The 19,441-nt window shown below is 42.5% G+C and overlaps 1 protein-coding gene across 1 annotated transcript in view; it reads left to right on the forward strand.

Moving 5' to 3' along the window:
- Positions 1-19,441, forward strand: part of SPPL3 (signal peptide peptidase like 3) — a 95,964-nt gene that overhangs the window by 52,397 nt on the left and 24,126 nt on the right. Inside the window, exons 2-5 of the mRNA XM_070950974.1 lie at positions 7,421-7,498; positions 15,289-15,377; positions 17,472-17,591; positions 19,029-19,107. Of these exons, the coding sequence (XP_070807075.1) occupies positions 7,421-7,498; positions 15,289-15,377; positions 17,472-17,591; positions 19,029-19,107 (366 nt within the window). The remainder of the gene's footprint in view (positions 1-7,420; positions 7,499-15,288; positions 15,378-17,471; positions 17,592-19,028; positions 19,108-19,441) is intronic.

The raw sequence follows: 19,441 nt of genomic DNA on the forward strand, positions 1-19,441 counted from the left end.
AAGGTGTCTTCTTCTACTATCGGTCGCTGGATCCGACAGACCATTGCCTCAGCCTATGACTTCCGCTCTCTGCCACGACCTTCTCATGTGACTGCTCATTCTACGCGCAGTGCAGCAACGTCGGCGGCCTGGGCTACTCAGGCTCCATTGCTAGAGATTTGTCGTGCGGCCACGTGGACCTCGCCGGCCCCCTTTATTAAGCACTATAAAATTGACTCATTCGCCTCTGCGGAGGCGGCTTTTGGTCGGCAGGTGTTGCAGAGGGTTGTTGATGGGGAGGCTATTTCGGACCAGCCTGGGCCCTCCCAGGTCTCGGGACAGTGAACTTGGGTATGTCCCATACTGGCTGCTGTCTCCACCCACAATGGAGAAGGGGCGTTGGTCCTACCTGATACGCTCCTTCTCGTTGGGTGGAGACAGCAGCCAGGCTCTCCCGTTTTTTTGTGTCAGGCTGGTCTTGTATTTCTTTCTCTAACTTTCTGTTATCTGGACCACACGCCGAGTCTTTCCTTAGTCTTCGCCAAAAGCTGGTCTACCCGGCAACAAGGGCGGGATTTAAGCTTTGGATAGACCCAGTCCTTCAGGCTGATTGGATGAGGATTACCCATACTGGCTGCTGTCTCCACCCAACGAGAAGGAGCGTATCAGGTAGGACCAACGCCCCTTTTGCCTCCAAGCATCCATCAAAGTCAATATGTCCATGTGTTGGAAGATCTTTTTTTGGGGGGGGGGAATCTTTCCTCCACCCCCCTCACCCCCCTTGAAGTGGTTTATCTAAATTCAATCTAGATCTCCATTCGTGTCTCTTTCAGTGGTGATTTCCCCCTCTGCCATTTCCACCAGCATGTGGCAAAACCTTGTATGAAATTGTTAGGCAGAGCCCTGCATGGTTAAGTACATAAACAAGGCAAAGAAAAGGTCCTATAAGTGGCCCAGTCTGGATTAACATCTGAAAAATAAGGCACTGATGTCATTTTAGAAATCTAATGGTTTTGTTAGCAATTACAAAATAAAATAATGTGAAATATGATTATGTGAATCAAAGTTTTCTAAAGGCAGAATTTTGAGAATCACCTGTTTCATACTTACTGCTACATTATGGTGAGTTTTGCTTGTTTTTATTTAGCACTGTCAGAAATGTTCTCCCCTTCCCACACCCAAGCTGTGGTTTAAAATTATATGTGAATCAGGTTAGTAGTCAACCCATGGCTTAAACAATTCTGATTTAGCACGATATGTGAATGCCTTAGTCTGGTTTTCTCAAGCTTGTTTTGATTGCAGCCTTGGAAGCCTTCCCTCCCGCCTGTTTCCTGCTGTGCGCAACTGCTTTGTCATCTTTGTTGAACCTACTTCTTCATGCTCAGCCCTGTGTTTCTCAACCGTAGCGACTTCAAGTGAAGAGTGGACTTCAACCCTGGGAGTTACAAAGTCCACACTTTGTAGAAGTGACTTGGTTGAGAGACACGACGTAGCCAGCTTTTAATTGATATGCAGCTCAGGATCAGGGCAATTGCTTCACTTACAGTAAGTTGCCTGTTTCCAGCAATTTGGCTTTTTCTTAATGTCTCCTGATGCAGACAGATAAAAATGAGTTATGTCACCTTTTCATCTACTCTCAGGCCTCTCAGGTAAAACAGCAGGAAACGACTACATGAGCTAATTTTATTTTATTTTAAGGGTACATTAACAGAATCTTGCAAGTCTGAAGTCCTGCCATCCCTTTCAACTGTCTGGTCCATTAGGGCAGGACTCAAAGTACAAAAATAAATTTCGGACTTCTGATCAGAATTACACTTTTCACAATGCAGAAGAATGAGTCTGCTTCAGGAGGAAGGATCGCTAGAATTCACTTTGAGCAGTTCCAACTGAAACTAGATTGACAGATCAGTACAGTAGAGACAGCAAATTATGACATGGGTGTTTTGTGGTTAGGACATGCAGTGCTTTAATAAGTAATTTCACTTCTGGGATAAGGAAGAAAATATGAAAATAATTTAATTACAACTTTGTTTACATATCCTCCTTTGGGTTAAGAAACAAATTTATTTTGAAACATTAAGTACAGATTTACTTAACAATTAACAAATGGTTTTACATTGTTCTAGAATTCAAAACACTGAATTTTTAAGAATTGATGGCGTGAACAAAACCTGCAGCAGTCATAAACATTAATTGAGGGAAATAAACCTTTGCACACAAGCTGCATGACACCTGTAATAAAAAATGCTCATCTCATAAAAGTCAAGCTCTGCAACAAAAGTTTGCAAGTCTGACCATAAGGCAGATGTGACTCCATTCCAGGATTTCTTCACTGCTTTGAAATTGGTTATCTCCTCCAACTGAGCACTCATTTCACAGGAAACAAGTCATCAATTTCCCCAAATCATTTGGAAATTAATTTATCTTAAATGAATTGTTCTTCAAATTAATTTCCCACAGATTTATTTCCTGAATAAATTACTGTTTAGCTATCTTTCAATATAATCATTGTCTTTGTGGCTGCCAACTCATCTTTTCCAGCTTGCTTCTCTGTCTGTCTGTCTGTCTGTCTGTCTGTCTGTCTGTCTGTCTGTCTGTCTGTCCCTCCCTCCCTCTGCCCCCCCCCCCCCGTAAAAAATATGCAAGCACTTTTTGCCCTCCTCGCCAAAAAACAAAGTAACAAAAAGAACTCTGCTGGATGGAGGAAAAACTTCCCTGGGTTTCTAGCAGCTGGGATTTAGAGGTGCACAGCCTCCAGGATTACAGGTAACGTAATCGCCACCAACTGCCTGTAGTCTCCATGACCTCTGATCTCCCTTTGAAGCCATGCGATTGCATCTTTTGAGAGAGAGGTGCATACTTCTCAGGTGTATGTAGCCACCTCATCATCTGTGGGGTTCCAGTCCTGCATCAGAAGTTGAGCTGAAGGGCTGTGTGCAATTTAGGTGACAATACATAGTAACATCCATCTCTGTTCTGAGAATTTAAAGAAGGAAGTGAGTTGTATATACCGTTTTAAACTCCCATAAAATGATCCGCATACATTTCCTCAGTTATTGAACAGATACTTTAAAAGAATTATGTTCTTTTGATGTGAAACTTTGATGGTCTGCTTTTATTCTTGGTGTGGCATCCATCCGTTTCCTACAGACCCAACTCAGTATTCAAATATGCTCTAGAATGCCAAACAACTTTCCCCAAGGGGTGTACATTGAAGGGCAGCATTGTCCCTAGTGGCAACAGTGGCTGAGCTTGATGGGAATTAAGTTCCCATCCAACTGGATGCTGTGAGCTTGGGAAAACCTGATTAAACTAGCACACAAACTCTTCTACTGCCTCATCCGCACAGCAACATCTTCAGTTTCATTTGTCTAGTTGGTCTTGTGCATACGAGGCAGTTGTAAGCAAGAGCTTCACAGGGCCGGAAGGCTGAAAATGTAAATAAGCAACTGCCAGGAGCACCTAGTGTGAGAAATGGAAAGCAGGATTCCCATTAAGTGATGGGAACTTGTAAAGATATTTAGCTGTGGATTTTTCAGGAATAGGATCTGGCCACAAAAGGTTTTGTATTCCATACAGAAAAGAGTAGCTGATCTGCTGAAACAGGTTGGTGATATGTTGATTCAGATACAGTTGTTTGAAGGTTGACTCATGGCGACTGGAATTATGTTGCTTGTTAGTGTGAGACATTGCTCATCCAAGCAGCAGCTAGTTAGTTAGGCAGAGAGCCCTTGGAGGTACCAACTCCTTCCCCAAAGTGCATTGTAATAGGTTGATTGGGGGGAAACCTTTGAAGTTGATCAGCCAAACATCTCAAACTAAGAAGAAAAATAAGTTCAGTCTCCATGATTCAACCTTCAGATGAGTTGCCGATATGTGTCAGTGTTGGATTAGTCTTTATTTTGGAGGGGGGAGGGGCAGAGAGGATGATTTGCAAGCATCTGATCGAAGATTTGGGACTTCTCTCTATAACATTTTTTCCCTTTTTCTTTCCTTGCTGCTAATTTTATGACTGTTGATTTTGTTGATAAATGCATTTGTACTTTCTTTATTCATTTGCATTGTATTTATACAATAGGGTACTTTTTATAAATCCCTACATGGACAGGCCTGGCATCAACAGCTAATTCATCTTATTCTGGATCAGAGCTCATATCATTAAAAAAAAAAATACTGCTGAAGCTAAAACCTGGGCTCTCCCATATAGAGAGGGGTTAAAAGATATATTTCCCATATTATTATTTTAGCTTTTAAGTTTTATAACTATGTTTTAATACTGTTTTTATGAATATTCACTGTATTAGTCAGCAAGCATTGTCAAAGGTTAGAGTGAAAGAGAAAATGTTTAAACACATAAATTACCACCTGAGTCATCTCTAATGTCTTGAAAGCTGTGGTTGTTACATGTGTGCGGGCCTGATTTTGATCACGTGAGAACAATGATGCTGTAACAGCCCTAATTTCGATCCTGGGTCAGAAGTTCCTTCACTCGGCACTGTTGTAACTTATTGCGGTCACTGAATCAATAATCCTAAACCAAGAACTCCCTGTATTCCTCCGTCTGTTGCTTACATCCATGCAGATGTGTCCTCCCGTGTTTCACCCAGCTATTTTTACCACACACACACACCCATTTTACTATGCCAAAAAGCATTTTGGAAAATGAAAATGATGCAGCGTGCCATCATTGTACACGCATAGGACACGCAAAACTTTGCTGCACCCCAAAGAACCTATCATGAAGAAGGCAAAAAGCAGTATGGGGCCTCCAGGCACCAAAGGGAATCGGGGGATCTTGTGTAATCTACTGGTGATGGGAGAGTGGCTCTAGTCACAGAGGCCATTAAGAGATTGCATGTGTTCTCTCTGAGGGGGAGATGGGTGGTTAAGGAGTGTGAAATATTAAATTCTATTTAGGGTCTTCATTTATTATTTGTTTAGCACAGGGGGTGTCCAACTCAAGGCCCACAGGCCAGATTCTGCTGGCTTTCCCCATAATTTGACTTCTTGTAAGCAGGAACTCATGAGGTTGCTTAAGAGACCTGAGTCCTTCCTTAACAACTTCAACAGGGAATGCCGTCACCAAGTACCACGTTTTCTTGAAAGTAAGACCCATCTTAATTTCTTTTGGGCCTCAGAATAAGCACCAGGTCTTATTTTTGGCTTATAGAGCCGAGGTGGTGCAGTACTGCAGGCTACTTCAGCTGACTGCTAGCTGCAGTTCAGCAGTTCAGATCTCACCAGCTCAAGGTTGACTCAGCCTTCCATCCTTCCAAGGTGGGTAAAATGAGGACCCAGATTGTTGGGGGCAAGAGGCTGACTCTGTAAACTGCACTATGAAGGGGTATATAAGTGCTATTGCTATTCAGGGGATGTCTTACTTGCTTACCTTAGGACCGCTGCAACCAGGCCTCCCACACTCTGACACCTGTCATGCTACTACCTGACTCTTGTGGCTGCTTGCTGGTGCCGCTGCTCACGGCAGGAGGCTGTGTGGCGCATTGTGCCCTTCCGCGCACGAGTGGCATCACCTGCGTGATGTGCCCTGCAGTGCCCTGCAGCGAATGGTGCCACTGGTGTCATGAGCCACACACGCATCCCTGGCCTAGCTTGATTTTTACGCATGTGTCTCACCCCCATCTCGTACAACCAGATGGTGGGCAGGGCGTAACTAGTGCTTATTTTTGGGGTAGGGCTTATACAGTAGAATCTCTGGTCACGACTATAATTTGTTCCATAACTTTGGTCACAATCCAAATTGCTCGTGACCTGAACCTAATTTTGGAAATTTGGCACTTACAAAAAAAAAAAAAAAAAAAAATGGTGCAGAAGGGGAAATTGGCCGTGAAAAAAAAAATTTTGGTTGGAACCTGATTAGGTCGTGGTCAGAAGTATTCGTGACCAGAGGTTCTACTGTATTCAGCACAGGCGTGAAAATCAAGCTAGGGCTTGTTTTTGGGTTACGTTGTATTTTTGGGAAAACACGGTAGCATGGTCATGTGATGTCACACTTTACGACTGCATTGTGTAGCATTGGAAATTCCGGTCCTAGGTACTGTCATTACCCAAGGACTACCTGTGCTTAAATAATTAGAACCTAGAATAATAGGGTTCAAAGGGACTTGGAGCTCTTCCGGTCCAATCCCTGTTGAACTTCATGTTACCATCTAATGGAATTGAAACAGAAATATGCAAGTGCCCTTGGCTGAAGTCTATACCGCTTCAAAAGTGCCACAGCAGGAGCCCAGTTTAGGGGTGCACTGAAAGCATCTTTTGCTTTAAACCCTCCTCCCCGCCTGCAATTTTGGTCCCACCTGCTCTGCACAATGCAAAGGTACTGCTTCTTAGGGTTGGTTACCTTTTTAATGCTTTTAAATCTGTGATCTACCTAGCAATTGTCATCGTATATAGAGCTTGAAAATAGCTTGGAGCATTGTTTCTCAACCATGTCAACTTTAAGAGGGGTGGACATCAACTCCCAGAATTCCCAGCCAGCCCCTCTTAAAGTTGCAAGTTTGAGAAATACTGGCTTGGAGTATTTCTGTAGATAGAAGAGCCTTTAGGTTTGTCCCACTGTATAGGCCAACCAGCTACTGAAGGTGTGGTTCTTGAGATTCTTCTTGTTCTGCTGTGAATACGTTTTCTTAGTGATTATTGTGTATTAATGAGTTATTGTGAATCACCCTGGGGATATTAAATTGAAGAGCCTAACAAAACTATTACCTGGCACGAGGAAGAATTAAATTGTTCAGCACTATTTCCTTTTATGATTGAAGATGCTGCAGAATTGGGTCTTGGGCTGTGAAGTCCAACCTGAAGCCGATTGCATAAGTCCTCCGTATTGTGACCCAGTTTATATTCTGAATCATGAAGTGGTACAGCTGGAAAAAGGCCATTTAGGGCATTGTGTTCAGCTTTGTATTTGGTGTAGGATTTCAAATGACAGCATCTGCAGTGTCGAGCCTCTGCTTCAGCAAACAGTAAGAGAGGGAGGCCAACTGTGGATCAGTTGTTCTCATGGCAGAATTGTTTTTCCCCAACACCTAATGAATCTCTTCCTTCTTTGTCTCTGTATCTGGAAAGGTAGCGAATAGATCTTGACTTTCTCCTCGATGGCAGCTCCCTTATCCCCTCCACTCCTCCGGTCTTCTCAAGGAGAAGCCTTTGCAGTCCCTTCAGTTTTCCTGGAACGTGGTTATCCTTGTAGCCCATTTGTTCCAGCAATAGCATGCTTATAGTTCTCCTGGGATGCTTGCATTTGGAGTCACAGTGCCCAGTAAATGGGGAATGTTGAGTGGCTGAGTAAATAGACAAGTTAGATATTGCAACAGGTGTGGCTTAGTCTGAATTTTCAATAAACCTTTTGCCTAATTTTGAAATGATCAAATTTTAAATTGGAATGGTTCATTATTGTAATATGCTGTGTCTCTCTTCCTTTCAGGGCTTATTCCCTTGTGGACTCTAGTCAAGTATCCACGTTCCTAATTTCCATTCTTCTCATTGTTTACGGCAGCTTCAGGTAAGGTCATTGGCTTTTGAATATTGCCACTCCCCCCCCCCCCAGCATGCCTATAAGTTTAACAGTTCTGCTCACCATGTATATACATTAGAGCCCAGGAGGAGATAGGACGGTCTACAATTCAGGTCTCAGTGGGCTGTTCTTTCAAGTAGGAATGTATATTAATGCTATTTCCCTGAAATGTAGAATTGCAAAGCAGGCCAGAACTGAAGAGCAGGTCATTTAGCATACTATTTGTTCCTGGAAGCTTTCATGGAAGATTTTTTTTTAAAAGGTTGTGAAGAAGCAATTACTTTTATTGTGACTTATTTAAAGGTGAAAATTGAAGCTTTTGTCAATTTATTCTTAAGGCTCATTTTAATCCAACCTGCAATAAAAATTGCAATCTGGCTCTTTTATCTGAAACACACCGGATAATTCAAGGAAAGAGTGACACATTCCTTGAATTTCTTTAAAAAAAAAAAAAAAAAAAGCAAAGACTCCAGAGCTGTTACAGAAGCCTGGGAAATCTAAAAATAACACAATATTGTGCAGTTGCTGCTCTTCTTCAGTGTTGTTTTTGTTAAATTCACAGAGATTAGATACTTTGGGGAAGAATTGAAATGTTCTAAAATTGCTATTTTTGTACTGAAGAGGAAGGAAGTTTACAGGGAAGATAGGTAGGTGGGTACTTACTTAAGTAGGCAGGTAGATAATTTATTGATCAATTAGTTTTATGACCTGTTTAAAAACATACAAATAAAGATTAAATACAAATTAGGCTTCCAAAATAAAATAGGTAAGAGCAAATACAATAATAAAATATGTGCTAAATACGAAGTATCAACATTCAAATATAGTAGTTTAATTTAATATAATTTAAATGCTGCTCATCTCACTCTACAAAGCAACTCATCACTTTTACATGATAGCCCGTTCTGTTTTATTTTTATTTTATTTATCAAATTTAGAAACTGTCCATCTCCCTTACAGAGGATTCCTGACAGTATACGAATAAAATATTAAATCCTAAAATACAGTATATACTCTGATCTGTTCATTATAACAAGTTCTTAGCTGAACTGCCTTGTCTATAAATTACCAGTTCTGCACACAATGTATATATTAAAGCCCAGGAGGAAATAGGACTGTCTACAATTCAGGTCCCAGTGGGCTGTTCTTTCAAGTAGGAATTTTAAGTATCTAAGCCTAAAAGGCATACAGTTGATAATCAAATAAAACATGAACACGAACTATCTATGATGGCCGGAGCAACACATATACACATCTTCTCATGATATCACAACTAATGGAAATGCTCTTATTTGGCCATGGAATCCAACAACTGAAATCTTGCTCTAGAAAAGGTTTTCCTTAGCTTTGGGTCAAACTTATTGACTGGTGTTTTTTGGTTTGGAAAGTGGTTTTGTTTTTAGCCAACCAATTTAAAAATCATTTTTTTGCCAATAACTCTCATCTATTTAGAAAATGATAACTAGGACTCTGTTTAAAAATTGCCTTTCTATGGGAGGCATTGGATAGAAAACCCATGCTGTAAAATAACTTAGGATGTTGACTTACCCAGGAGTTGGGCTGAGTCATACTTACGATGAGGAATGGCAGGAATTATATTTTTTGCAGTCATTTACCCAACACGGAGTCATGGGCAAATCATTTTTAAAAAAACTCAGTGACATAGGTACCAAAAATTATCTATGGAAATTCTCAGTCATCTAGGATGTAGTTCTCCCAAAGATGCCTTTTCTGTATTGGGTAAAAATTGTTCCTAAATAGATGAAAGAATTCAGTTGTCCAAGAGGTTTTCCACCCAGCACACTTTATATGTTATATGTCACTCTTTTAGTTTTGCTGAATACCACCACTTCAGATTTTGTTTTAGTCACTTTTAAAGAATTGAGCACCCAGTAGGTTTTTAGCTTCTGCGGCATTCTTCTCAGGACTACTTGGGAACGTGCCATCAGAACCGTACGGTTAGCATATAAGAGAATATTAATAAATTTATCATGCATCTTTGACATATGAGTGTCTAGAGCATATATAGGAATCCTGGGATGATGATGTTATAGAGGGTTAAAAGCATTGGAGCTAGAGCACTACCCTGTCTAATATCTTCATCAGAGTAAGCCTACTCTGAGTTAGAGAACCATTTACACCAACACACACCAGGTGTTTGAATACAGGGCTTTAAACAGGAGTAAGAGTTAACTCCAACTTTTCTGATTTGATTGATTATATGGGTGATTGATTATATGGGCCATTGGGTCAGTTCTTAGCAACCACATTCACAACCTGTCCACAACCTGTTCCTTTAGGTCTTCCTATGATGAAGACATGGCTGCTCTAGCTGAGGCCATGCTGGTTGCCTTCTTCGCTATCTTCCTTCCAATCTTTCCAAGCATTATAGACTACTCCAGAGATCTAGGTGTTCACACAATATGTCCAAAGTGTAATAATTTACACTTAAATTAATTAATTAAATTAATTAAGGGGTGGGGGAGTGGCAGCAATCATTAGAGAAAGTCTTTGCCCGAGGGAGGCCACTGTTCCTCAGATAGCCGGATGTGAGTCCCTCCTTGTGAAGTGGGGTCAGGGGATTCAGATGGGCCTACTGATTGCGTACCTGGCTCCCTGCCACGTAACAGCGGTCCTGCCTGAGCTGCTCGACATTATAGCCGGGGTGGCGGTGGAAACCCCCAGACATACTGTTATGGGGGATTTTAACCTGCCATCCGCTGGTGAGATGTCGGAGACGGCTCGGGAGTTCATGACTTCCATGACGGCCATGGACCTGACCCAGGTAGTTCAAGGCCCCACCCACTTGGGGAATCACACTCTGGACTTGATTTTTGTCTCTGATCAGTGGCTGAATGATCTAAGAATAGGGGATATAGACATCAAGCCCTTGTCATGGTCTGATCATTCTCTCCTTCACATGGACTTTCAAGTCACTTCCACCCACCGCAGGGAGACGGAACCAACCAAATGGTTCCGTCCCAGGCGCCTGATGGACCCCGAAAGGTTCCTGATGGAGCTTGGGCCATTTCCTGAGACTCTGGCTCACGACTCGACTGAGGACCTGGTGGTCGCCTGGGACAGGGCGGCTACTGGGGCCTTGGACCGCGTTGTGCCTTTGCGGCCTCTGACCCGATGCCGATCTCGTCTAGCTCCTTGGTTTTCCGAGGAGCTGAGAGAGATGAAGCGTCGGAAAAGACGCCTGGAGAGCGATTGGAGGACAAGCCGATCTGAATCTGACCGAACACAGGTGAGATCTTATATTAAGACCTACCTAGTGGCGATAGGAGCGGCGAAGTCTAGCTACTTCTCCGCTCTTATTGCATCTGCAGAGAACCGCCCAGCTGCGCTGTTTAGGGTTACCCGCTCCCTACTTCAGGTGGGGGTACGGGAAGATCCCTTAAAGGGTCGAGCTGAGGATTTTGTACAATTTCTGCATGATAAAGTCGCTCAGATTCGGGAAGGCCTGGACTCCGATTGGGTAGATCCAGGGGAGGAGACAGGGGCAGGTCTTGAGAGCGTTATCTGGGAAGAGTTTGACTCTGTGACTCCTGAGGACATGGACAGGATTCTGGGCAAGCTTAACGCTGCCAAATGTTTATTGGACCCGTGTCCCTCCTGGTTGGTACTGGCCTCCCGGGAGGTTACACGAGGCTGGCTCCAGGGGATTATAAATGCTTCTCTGAGTGAGGGTGTCTTTCCCGCTGCCTTGAAAGAGGCGGTTGTGAAGCCCCTCCTCAAGAAGCCTTCCCTGGACCCAGCTATATTATCAAATTATCGTCCAGTCTCCAATCTTCGCTTTGTTGCGAAGGTTGTTGAGAGTGTGGTGGCGCGACAACTACCCCGATACCTGGATGAAGTTGTCTATCTGGATCCGTTCCAGACGGGCTTCAGGTCACGATACAGCACGGAAACGGCATTGGTCGCGTTGGTGGATGATCTCTGGAGGGCTCGGGACAGAGGTTGCTCCTCTATCCTGGTCCTATTAGATCTCTCAGCGGCTTTTGATACCATCGACCATGGTATCTTACTGCACCGGCTGGAGGGGTTAGGAATAGGGGGCACCGTGCTTCGGTGGTTCTCCTCCTTCCTCTCTGACCGTTCGCAGTTTGTGTTGGCAGGGGGGGCAGAGGTCGACCTCGAGGCACCTTATTTGTGGAGTGCCGCAAGGGTCAGTCCTCTCACCCCTTCTGTTCAACATTTATGTAAAACCGCTAGGCGAGATCATCCGTGGTTTCGGGGTGAGTGTTCATCAGTATGCTGTTGACACACAGCTATACATCTCCACCCCAGACCACCCCAATGATGCCCTTGCTGTGATGTCCCGTTGCCTGGAGGCCGTGCGGATCTGGATGGGGAGAAACAAGCTCAGACTCAACCCCTCCAAGACCGAGTGGCTGTGGCTTCTGGTGTCCCGGTATAGTCAGCTGGTACCATCACTGACAATAGGGGATGAGATCTTGCTCCCCACAGAGAGGGCCCGCAACTTGGGTGTCCTCCTGGATTCACGGCTATCTTTAGAAGATCATTTGACGGCCGTGGCCAGGGGTGCCTTTTATCAGGTTCGCCTGATCCGCCAGTTGCGTCCCTTTCTGGATCGGGACGCCTTGCGCACGGTCACTCATGCCCTAGTTACCTCCCGTATGGACTACTGTAATGCTCTCTACATGGGGCTCCCCTTGAAAAGCACCCGGAGGCTCCAACTGGTCCAGAACGTAGCCGCGCGGGTGATTATGGGCGCAGCTCGTTACGCCCATGTAACACCTCTCCTATGCGAGCTGCACTGGCTCCCGATGGTCTTCCGGGTGCGATTCAAGGTGTTATTTATCACCTTTAAAGCGCTCCATGGCTTAGGATCTGGGTACCTACGAGACCGTCTTTTGCCACCAATAGCCTCCCACTAACCAGTTCGTTCTCACAGGGAGGGACTACTCAGGGTACTGTCAGTCAAATTATGCCGACTGGCGACTCCCAGGGGGAGGGCCTTCTCTGTGAGGGCTCCAACCCTTTGGAATGAACTGCCCCCGGAGATACGGAATATCCCTGATCTCCGTGCTTTCCGCCGTGCCCTCAAGACCCTGATGTTCCAACAGACGGGGCTAAACATATGAACATGTGAATGATTTTTAAATGTGATCTAATTCTGGGTTTTATTTAATTGACCAAACTAAGTAATAATTTTAATTAGCAATTTTATGATGTTTGTGTGTCTATATTTTTCTTGACTGTACACCGCCTTGAGTCCTACGGGAGAAAGGCGGTATAGAAATATAATAAATAAATAAATAAATAAATAAATAGATAGATAGATAGATAGATAGATAGATAGATAGATCTTGGTCATTTGTGCCGCAAGTAAAAACTTTGGATTAATTTGCTCTTACTTCTGCGGAAAAGGAAGAACTTTTAGGTCATGTGTTTAAAAAAAATAGGAGAGGGAAAAAAAGAGAAAAACCTTTAGACAAAGAGGAAGAAACGAAGCCCCGAAGTATGCAGGGGTGCCAAGTAGGGACAGAAAGATCATCTCCTTTGTTTCTCGTCTGGCCAGACAGATTAGTAGAAAGCAGCTTTTTACCACCCTGGGAAGTTCTGGGTGGGGGCATCTCCCCACTTCTCCCCTCAGATGAATAAAAGGTGAATGAGGTAAGCAGAGAGTTCCAGATTTGCTTCCTCCTTTCTCTCTACTGAACTCGGTGAACTTCAGGCATCCCTACCTAGGAGACCCAGGGAAGGTCAGGCTTCATATGGAGACCAAGTGCACTGTCCCTACTTCCTATTCGAAAAGAATAGCCGGGTAAAAAGGACAGTTATGTGACATGGAAGATGGAGACAGCACTCAGGCACATAACTTCTATAAACTGTGCAGCCTGGATTCCTACAACATGGTAATCAAAAACCCAACAAGAACCTTAAAGATGGATTCTGAGAACACTTACTAGTAGCATCAAAAGGACCAGGGGAAAGTCAGCTGCCTTCCCTGCCTTGTCTAAACTGCATCTAAAATTTCATGATGATGATGATAATGATGATTTTGTAAGTAAAATATGGACAGAACCCATTTCTGTTTGGGAATAAGTGGATAGCTATCCTAGCATTGACAATCCCATTAGAGCCCTGATTGGTCTCCAAGTCACTCGTCTAAAAATGGTCTCACCCTCCCAATAGAGTGCAAAGTTTACGTAGGTGAATACTTGAGGCACCATCAGTAGCTATTAACAGATTAACAGAGTTGGAAGGGACCTTGTAGGTCATCTAGTCCAACCCACACCCAAGCAGGAGACCTGCACCATTTCTGACAGATGGCAGTCCAGTCTCTTCTTGAAAGCCTCCAGTGATGAAGCTCCCAGAACTTCTGAAGGCAACTTCTGTTCCATTGGTTGATTGTTCTCACTGTCAGAAAATTCCTCCTTATTTCTACATTGAATCTCTCCTTGTCCAGTTTCCATCCGTTATTCCTTGTCTGGCCTTCGGGTGCCTGGAAAATAGCTTGACTCTCTCTCTCTCTCTCTCTCTCTCTCTCTCTCTCTCTCTCTCTCTCTCTCTCTCTCTCTCTCTCACTCTCACTCTCACTCTCACTCTCACTCTCACTCTCACTCTCACTCTCACTCTCACTCTCCTCTCTCTCTCTCTCTCTAACTCTTTCTAACTCCCTAAATGAATAGTTGTAAGGCAAGGACTCCCTGTAATAGATTGGAACCTGTTGCAATGGAACAGGTACTGACCAGGGAAAGGAACTCTGCCCCTGTTCTTTGCATGGGGCTGAAGAAGACTAGGGCTTGGAGAGCTTCTTGAAATTCAAATCTGTGAAAAATTTCAGAGACATTTATAAGGCAACAACTTGGTCAGCGTTTTTTTTCCCTCATGAACCATTAGAGAAGATGGATGTCTAATTTCATTTGTTACTAAATCTTAATTATAAACTCCAGTTTAGTAGTAAAATTCAATTATGTGCATATAAGGGCCAATTATTTAAGACCAGATGTCTCTTCAGATACTATTTTTATGAATCTAGATAAGTGGACACTAGATTTGTTGAAAATCTTCTTGGATTCCATGATCTGTTAAGAGGTTGTTGTGTTACCGTCTGAGCTGAGCTTGTGTGCCCTGAGAGGAAGCATATTTTTTATCAGTGTTGTTCAGCTGCAAAACAATCTCCCTAGGAATGTACAGCTGATCCTAACTAAATCTGAAAATTGAAACCGGCTTCATATTGATTTTATAAGTTGTTATGATTGATATTATTATAATATTTTTAGTTTATTGTTTTGCTTCTCTTTCTATACAGCAAAGCTAGAAAAAATGTCTTTGGATGGATGCAGATCTTCAATAAAAACAAAATTAACTCTTGTGCATAAGGATGTTTTAATGTTTTAATGAATCATGCTCCTAAGTTTGATTCTGTGATTGCTAGCATTTACATTGCTAGAATTTCATATTTTTCCAGCTTTGCTGCTCCAACAATCCACACGCATGGGTAATCACTTCCTGAGTGAAAAAAGTCTCTGGCAAAGCAGGAAGTGATTACCCATGCATGTGGATTGTCGGAGCAGCGAGCTGAAAAGGGATGTTCAGGTAAGCCAATGTCCATTTTCTGCATAATTGATTTTTGTTAATACATCTACTATTTGTGTAAGATGCTTGGAAAATTCTAACAAAAAGTGGGTACAAATTAAAAAAACCCCTATGTTTTGATTGCACTGATATTCCATTTAAGGACACCAACGTTCTGGCCCTTCCAGATGTAAAGCTGATATTTTGCATGTGCTCATTTTCTGCAGGTCCCTGAACATGGACTTTGAGAACCAAGACAAGGAAAAGGACAGCAGCAACTCGGCTGGACCCTTCAATGGCGGTAGCACCAATAACAGTAAGAGGCTTCCTTCAAAGGCCAGCTTTCATAACAGCGCTACTTTTGGGGGTAGACTGTGACTGGCCGCTCCACACAGCCGGCCCATCCAGCTTTCAGTGTGGCCCAGCTGGAAGAAATGGGACTGAGGCCCACTCTGCAAAACTGGGATGTTTAAAAAACTTCTGTTAATGGAAATTAAGGAATTAAGGTTAGGCTCCACCCCCAAGGTATTTTTTTGACTGCAGCCAATCTTTTCAGTCGGGTTTGGAGGGCTCAGACCTTTCTTCAAGGAGCCTTCAATTTTGCCCATCTCTGCAAAAAGTATATAAAAAAGGAAAGTACTCTAGAATCATTTGCCCAAAGTGAGAAACACAGAACCTGCAATATCATAAAACAAGGAATAGCTTAGTTGAATGTTTTTTTTTAAATACTGCTGGCATATGCAAGATACAAAAAAGAGCTTATTTGTGAAAAGGGGAAAATTAATAAAAGGAAGGCAACAATGAGAAACTCCAAATAAAAGTCAGAAGTAAAGTTAGTTGGATCACAGGTTGTGTCAGGTTGAGCATCTGCAGAATCTGCAGCCACAGTGCCAGTGAGTCCCAGAAGCTCCAGAGGAGATGGCTTTTAGGAGGATCCGGACTCCGGGATCGTGAAATCCGTGGAAGCTTATTATCTCTTAGTCCTGTGGGGAGAGCAACTGGTTTATCCAGCTCTGTCATCTGTTTCTCGTGTTAGTGGTCTAGACAGTAAATCTTAAAATTATTGCATGGTTGGGCCCACCTATAATAAATGACACATTTCATGAGCACGTTGAAGAATTAAAATGAAATTTAGCCTACTCGGGTTATCTGGCATGAGCTAGAAATGTAGAACAATATCAATATTATATAAATCTTCTACTATCTTTCCTTGTAATAATTATATCTAAAATTACGCATTTCTAATATATGTTAATAACAGTTATTTCATTTTGGAGTAGCAGTGCTGTTGTCTGTGAAACATAGATGAAATATTTTAAGAAAATTAACCTGATCTTGGAAGTTACAAGTAGTAAAATCCAAGGCATCTTTACTTTGAAGAAAGGCATATGAAATATAGCGGGGTTCATTTCATTTTTTTTTTTATTTGATTTATATGCCGGAGACTCAGGGCGGCTTACAATGCGTCAAGCAATAGCCTTCATACTTTTGTATATTTTATACAAAGTCAGCTTATTGCCCCCACAAACTGGGTCCTCATTTAACCTACCTTAGAAAGGATGGAAGGCTGAGTCAACCTTGAGCCTGGTAAGATTCGAACCTGCAGTAATTGCAGGCAGCTGTGTTAATAACAGGGTTAATAACAGGGTGCATTAAACCACTGTACTACCAATATTTTAATATTTTAATATTTTTAGTTTAAGAGATGTTGGTGGTATATAAGTAGGTTAGTGCAAAGTATTGAACTGTCTCCTAATAGGCTCTGAGCTTTCATTTTTTTAATTATTAGAATTTTGAATAAAAGCATTGAAACTATTAACAATTAACAGATTAGAATAAAAATAATAATGGATTTCAAATAATTGAGTAGAGTAAAACAGATTGAATTGTGACACCACTTTAAATCCTACCCTTCAAAATGGTGATTTTCAGCTCTCCGAATCTACATTATTCTTGAGGACAAAGTCTTTTAATTGATTCTGAATTTATATCAAAGGGAACAAAATCTTCTCAGGCTGGATTAAAAAGTCAATTAGCCAAACCGGATTTGCTTAATGATCCCAGTGATTCACTTCATAGTGAAAATGGTCACCCTACATGAAATTTACAAGATTGATCATAAAATTGGGTTGAGTCGTGTGAGGAGTCACTTAACAACCACATTGCTCAGTGACTGAAATTCTGGTCCCGATTGTGGCCATAGGTCAAGGACTATCTATATTATACCTCTTGTTTTTCTCCTCTTCTGAACATTTCCTATTTGCAATTTAAAAATGTGCATATCTAGCCTGTCACTTTAGCTTTGTTTGTTTGTGTGTGTGGCAGCAAGAGGATCTAGGCTGACGCCCTTGTAGCTGTGGCTATTGTGTGATGCCAAATAATCGCTACCTTTCCTCCTTTTCCCCTGCAGGTATCCAGACTATTGATTCAACACAGGCGCTTTTCCTGCCCATTGGGGCATCCGTGTCTCTCCTGGTTATGTTCTTCTTCTTTGACTCGGTTCAGGTGGTTTTTACAATATGCACAGCAGGTGAGGCTGATTGTCCCAAGGAGAGGTTTCCCAGTGGATTCATGACTCAGAAGCTGTTAGCTATAAACCAGGGGTGTCAAACTCATGGAGTCATGTTGTCATCATGTAATGGATCGCGACGTTTCCCTCCTTCGCTAAAGCACGGGTGGGCGTGGCCAGCGCGAGACGCATCCGGCCCACAGGCCATGACTTTGACACCCCTGCTGTAAACTGATTTTCTGGAAGCCTTCGTCAAGAAATGCAGCGCTAGTGACAGAAATTGGCTACATTTGAGCACAAATGTTTTATTGATTTGATTTTTTTATTTGATTGATTTTTTTAATTAAGGGCATTTATATGGCTTCCCAATTCACTCACGATGATTTCAGGCAGCTTAAAGAAATAAAATCCTAATACAAAACCCCAATAAACCTCCATCCAGCTCTGGTGACAACAGTCAAACCAACCACTTCATGGATTCTGGGTCCCCAGGCTTGATGGCAAAATTATACTTTTTTCACCCTTAAACCCTCACAGTATCTTGGGGTTCCAAGGAACAGCTTGAAAAACCTGGTGTAATATTTGCCAAAAGTCTAGTTAGCCTTGTGTGTGTATATCCAAGAGAGTTGAATAAACGTATTTATTTTGTCAACCCCAGACACCATGACCAGAAGTGTGTTGCATGCGGGGAATTGTAGCACAAACTATTTGGGCACAACTAAATTGTCAACCCTTGATTTGGAAGTCCTTAGCACATCAGCGATCCCCCCAACCCACCAAATGCCTGATCTCACCTATTTCTGCTATTTTAAAGATCATTTTATGTTTATTATGGTTCTCTTGTTTTTATGCTGCTTTTTATACATTGCACTGGTTCTGTTTTACCTTTTTACGGAGTAATGTTTTTTGTTTTTTTTAAACCACCATGAAATTGAAGGGTGGCCATAAACCTGTAGAATAAAACAGTTTTAAAATGAAATAAATAATAGTATAACATAATCCGCTGGGAAGCTCTTTTTCTAAAACTACATTTAAGCGGTCAGAAACTCTGCGAGAGCCCCAGGTGCCGATTTCTTTCAGTGGAGCTGCAGAGAAGAACTCGGAAGATTAGAATCAAAATGTGCTGCTGATGTTGCTAAACTTCCCCAGTTGCATCTTAGTCACCCTGAGTCTCTGGGCTGAAAGTTGGGCCCAGTCACAAAAAGGCAGCCTCTGGTACACTGCGCCCAGTTTTTTGTCTTCTGCCAAATGTCACGTATGCGTCACCAAATCAGAAAGTATTTGTTTCATGGGTATAAAGTACTGGATCGCAAGCGCCGAGGGTACTGATATTATTCTTCAAGAAACAGGGCTCTTAAACACAAAATTGTCTGAGTTAATTGTGGATGTCTGCTTTTCTTGGATTTTTATTTTTTTGCAATAATGGTATTTCCCCCCCCTTTTTCTGTTTCTCTGCAGTCCTTGCAACAATAGCCTTTGCTTTCCTCCTGCTCCCAATGTGCCAGTATTTAACACGACCTTGTTCACCTCAAAACAAGTAAGAAGGAAGTTTGTTCATCTTCTGTGTCGTTAAGAGATCCTGTTGGACTGGTAGTGAAATAGCTTAGCAATGGATTCTGCAGGGGCTTTTCATTCATGCAGAGAAGGTACCAGGTGCAACCTTTTCTGGCACCAGACAAGAAACCCAAAGTTCCTTTCCCCTGGCCATTTGGGGCAGTGCTGATAATATTGAAACACAAGGGGTCCTTGATGCTCTCTGAGCTTGGTGGTTTTCTTGCAGATGTTTCATTACTCAAACTAGGTAGCATCTACTTCATGTTAACTGGGATCATCATTTTGGTCTCTTTTGACTAGGATGATCCCAGTTAACA

Source organism: Pituophis catenifer, unplaced genomic scaffold, assembly GCF_029215685.1.
Source record: "Pituophis catenifer annectens isolate HBS135680 unplaced genomic scaffold, rPitCat1.0.hap2 SCAF_10, whole genome shotgun sequence".
In the NCBI taxonomy this organism is placed as follows: Eukaryota; Metazoa; Chordata; class Lepidosauria; order Squamata; family Colubridae; genus Pituophis; species Pituophis catenifer.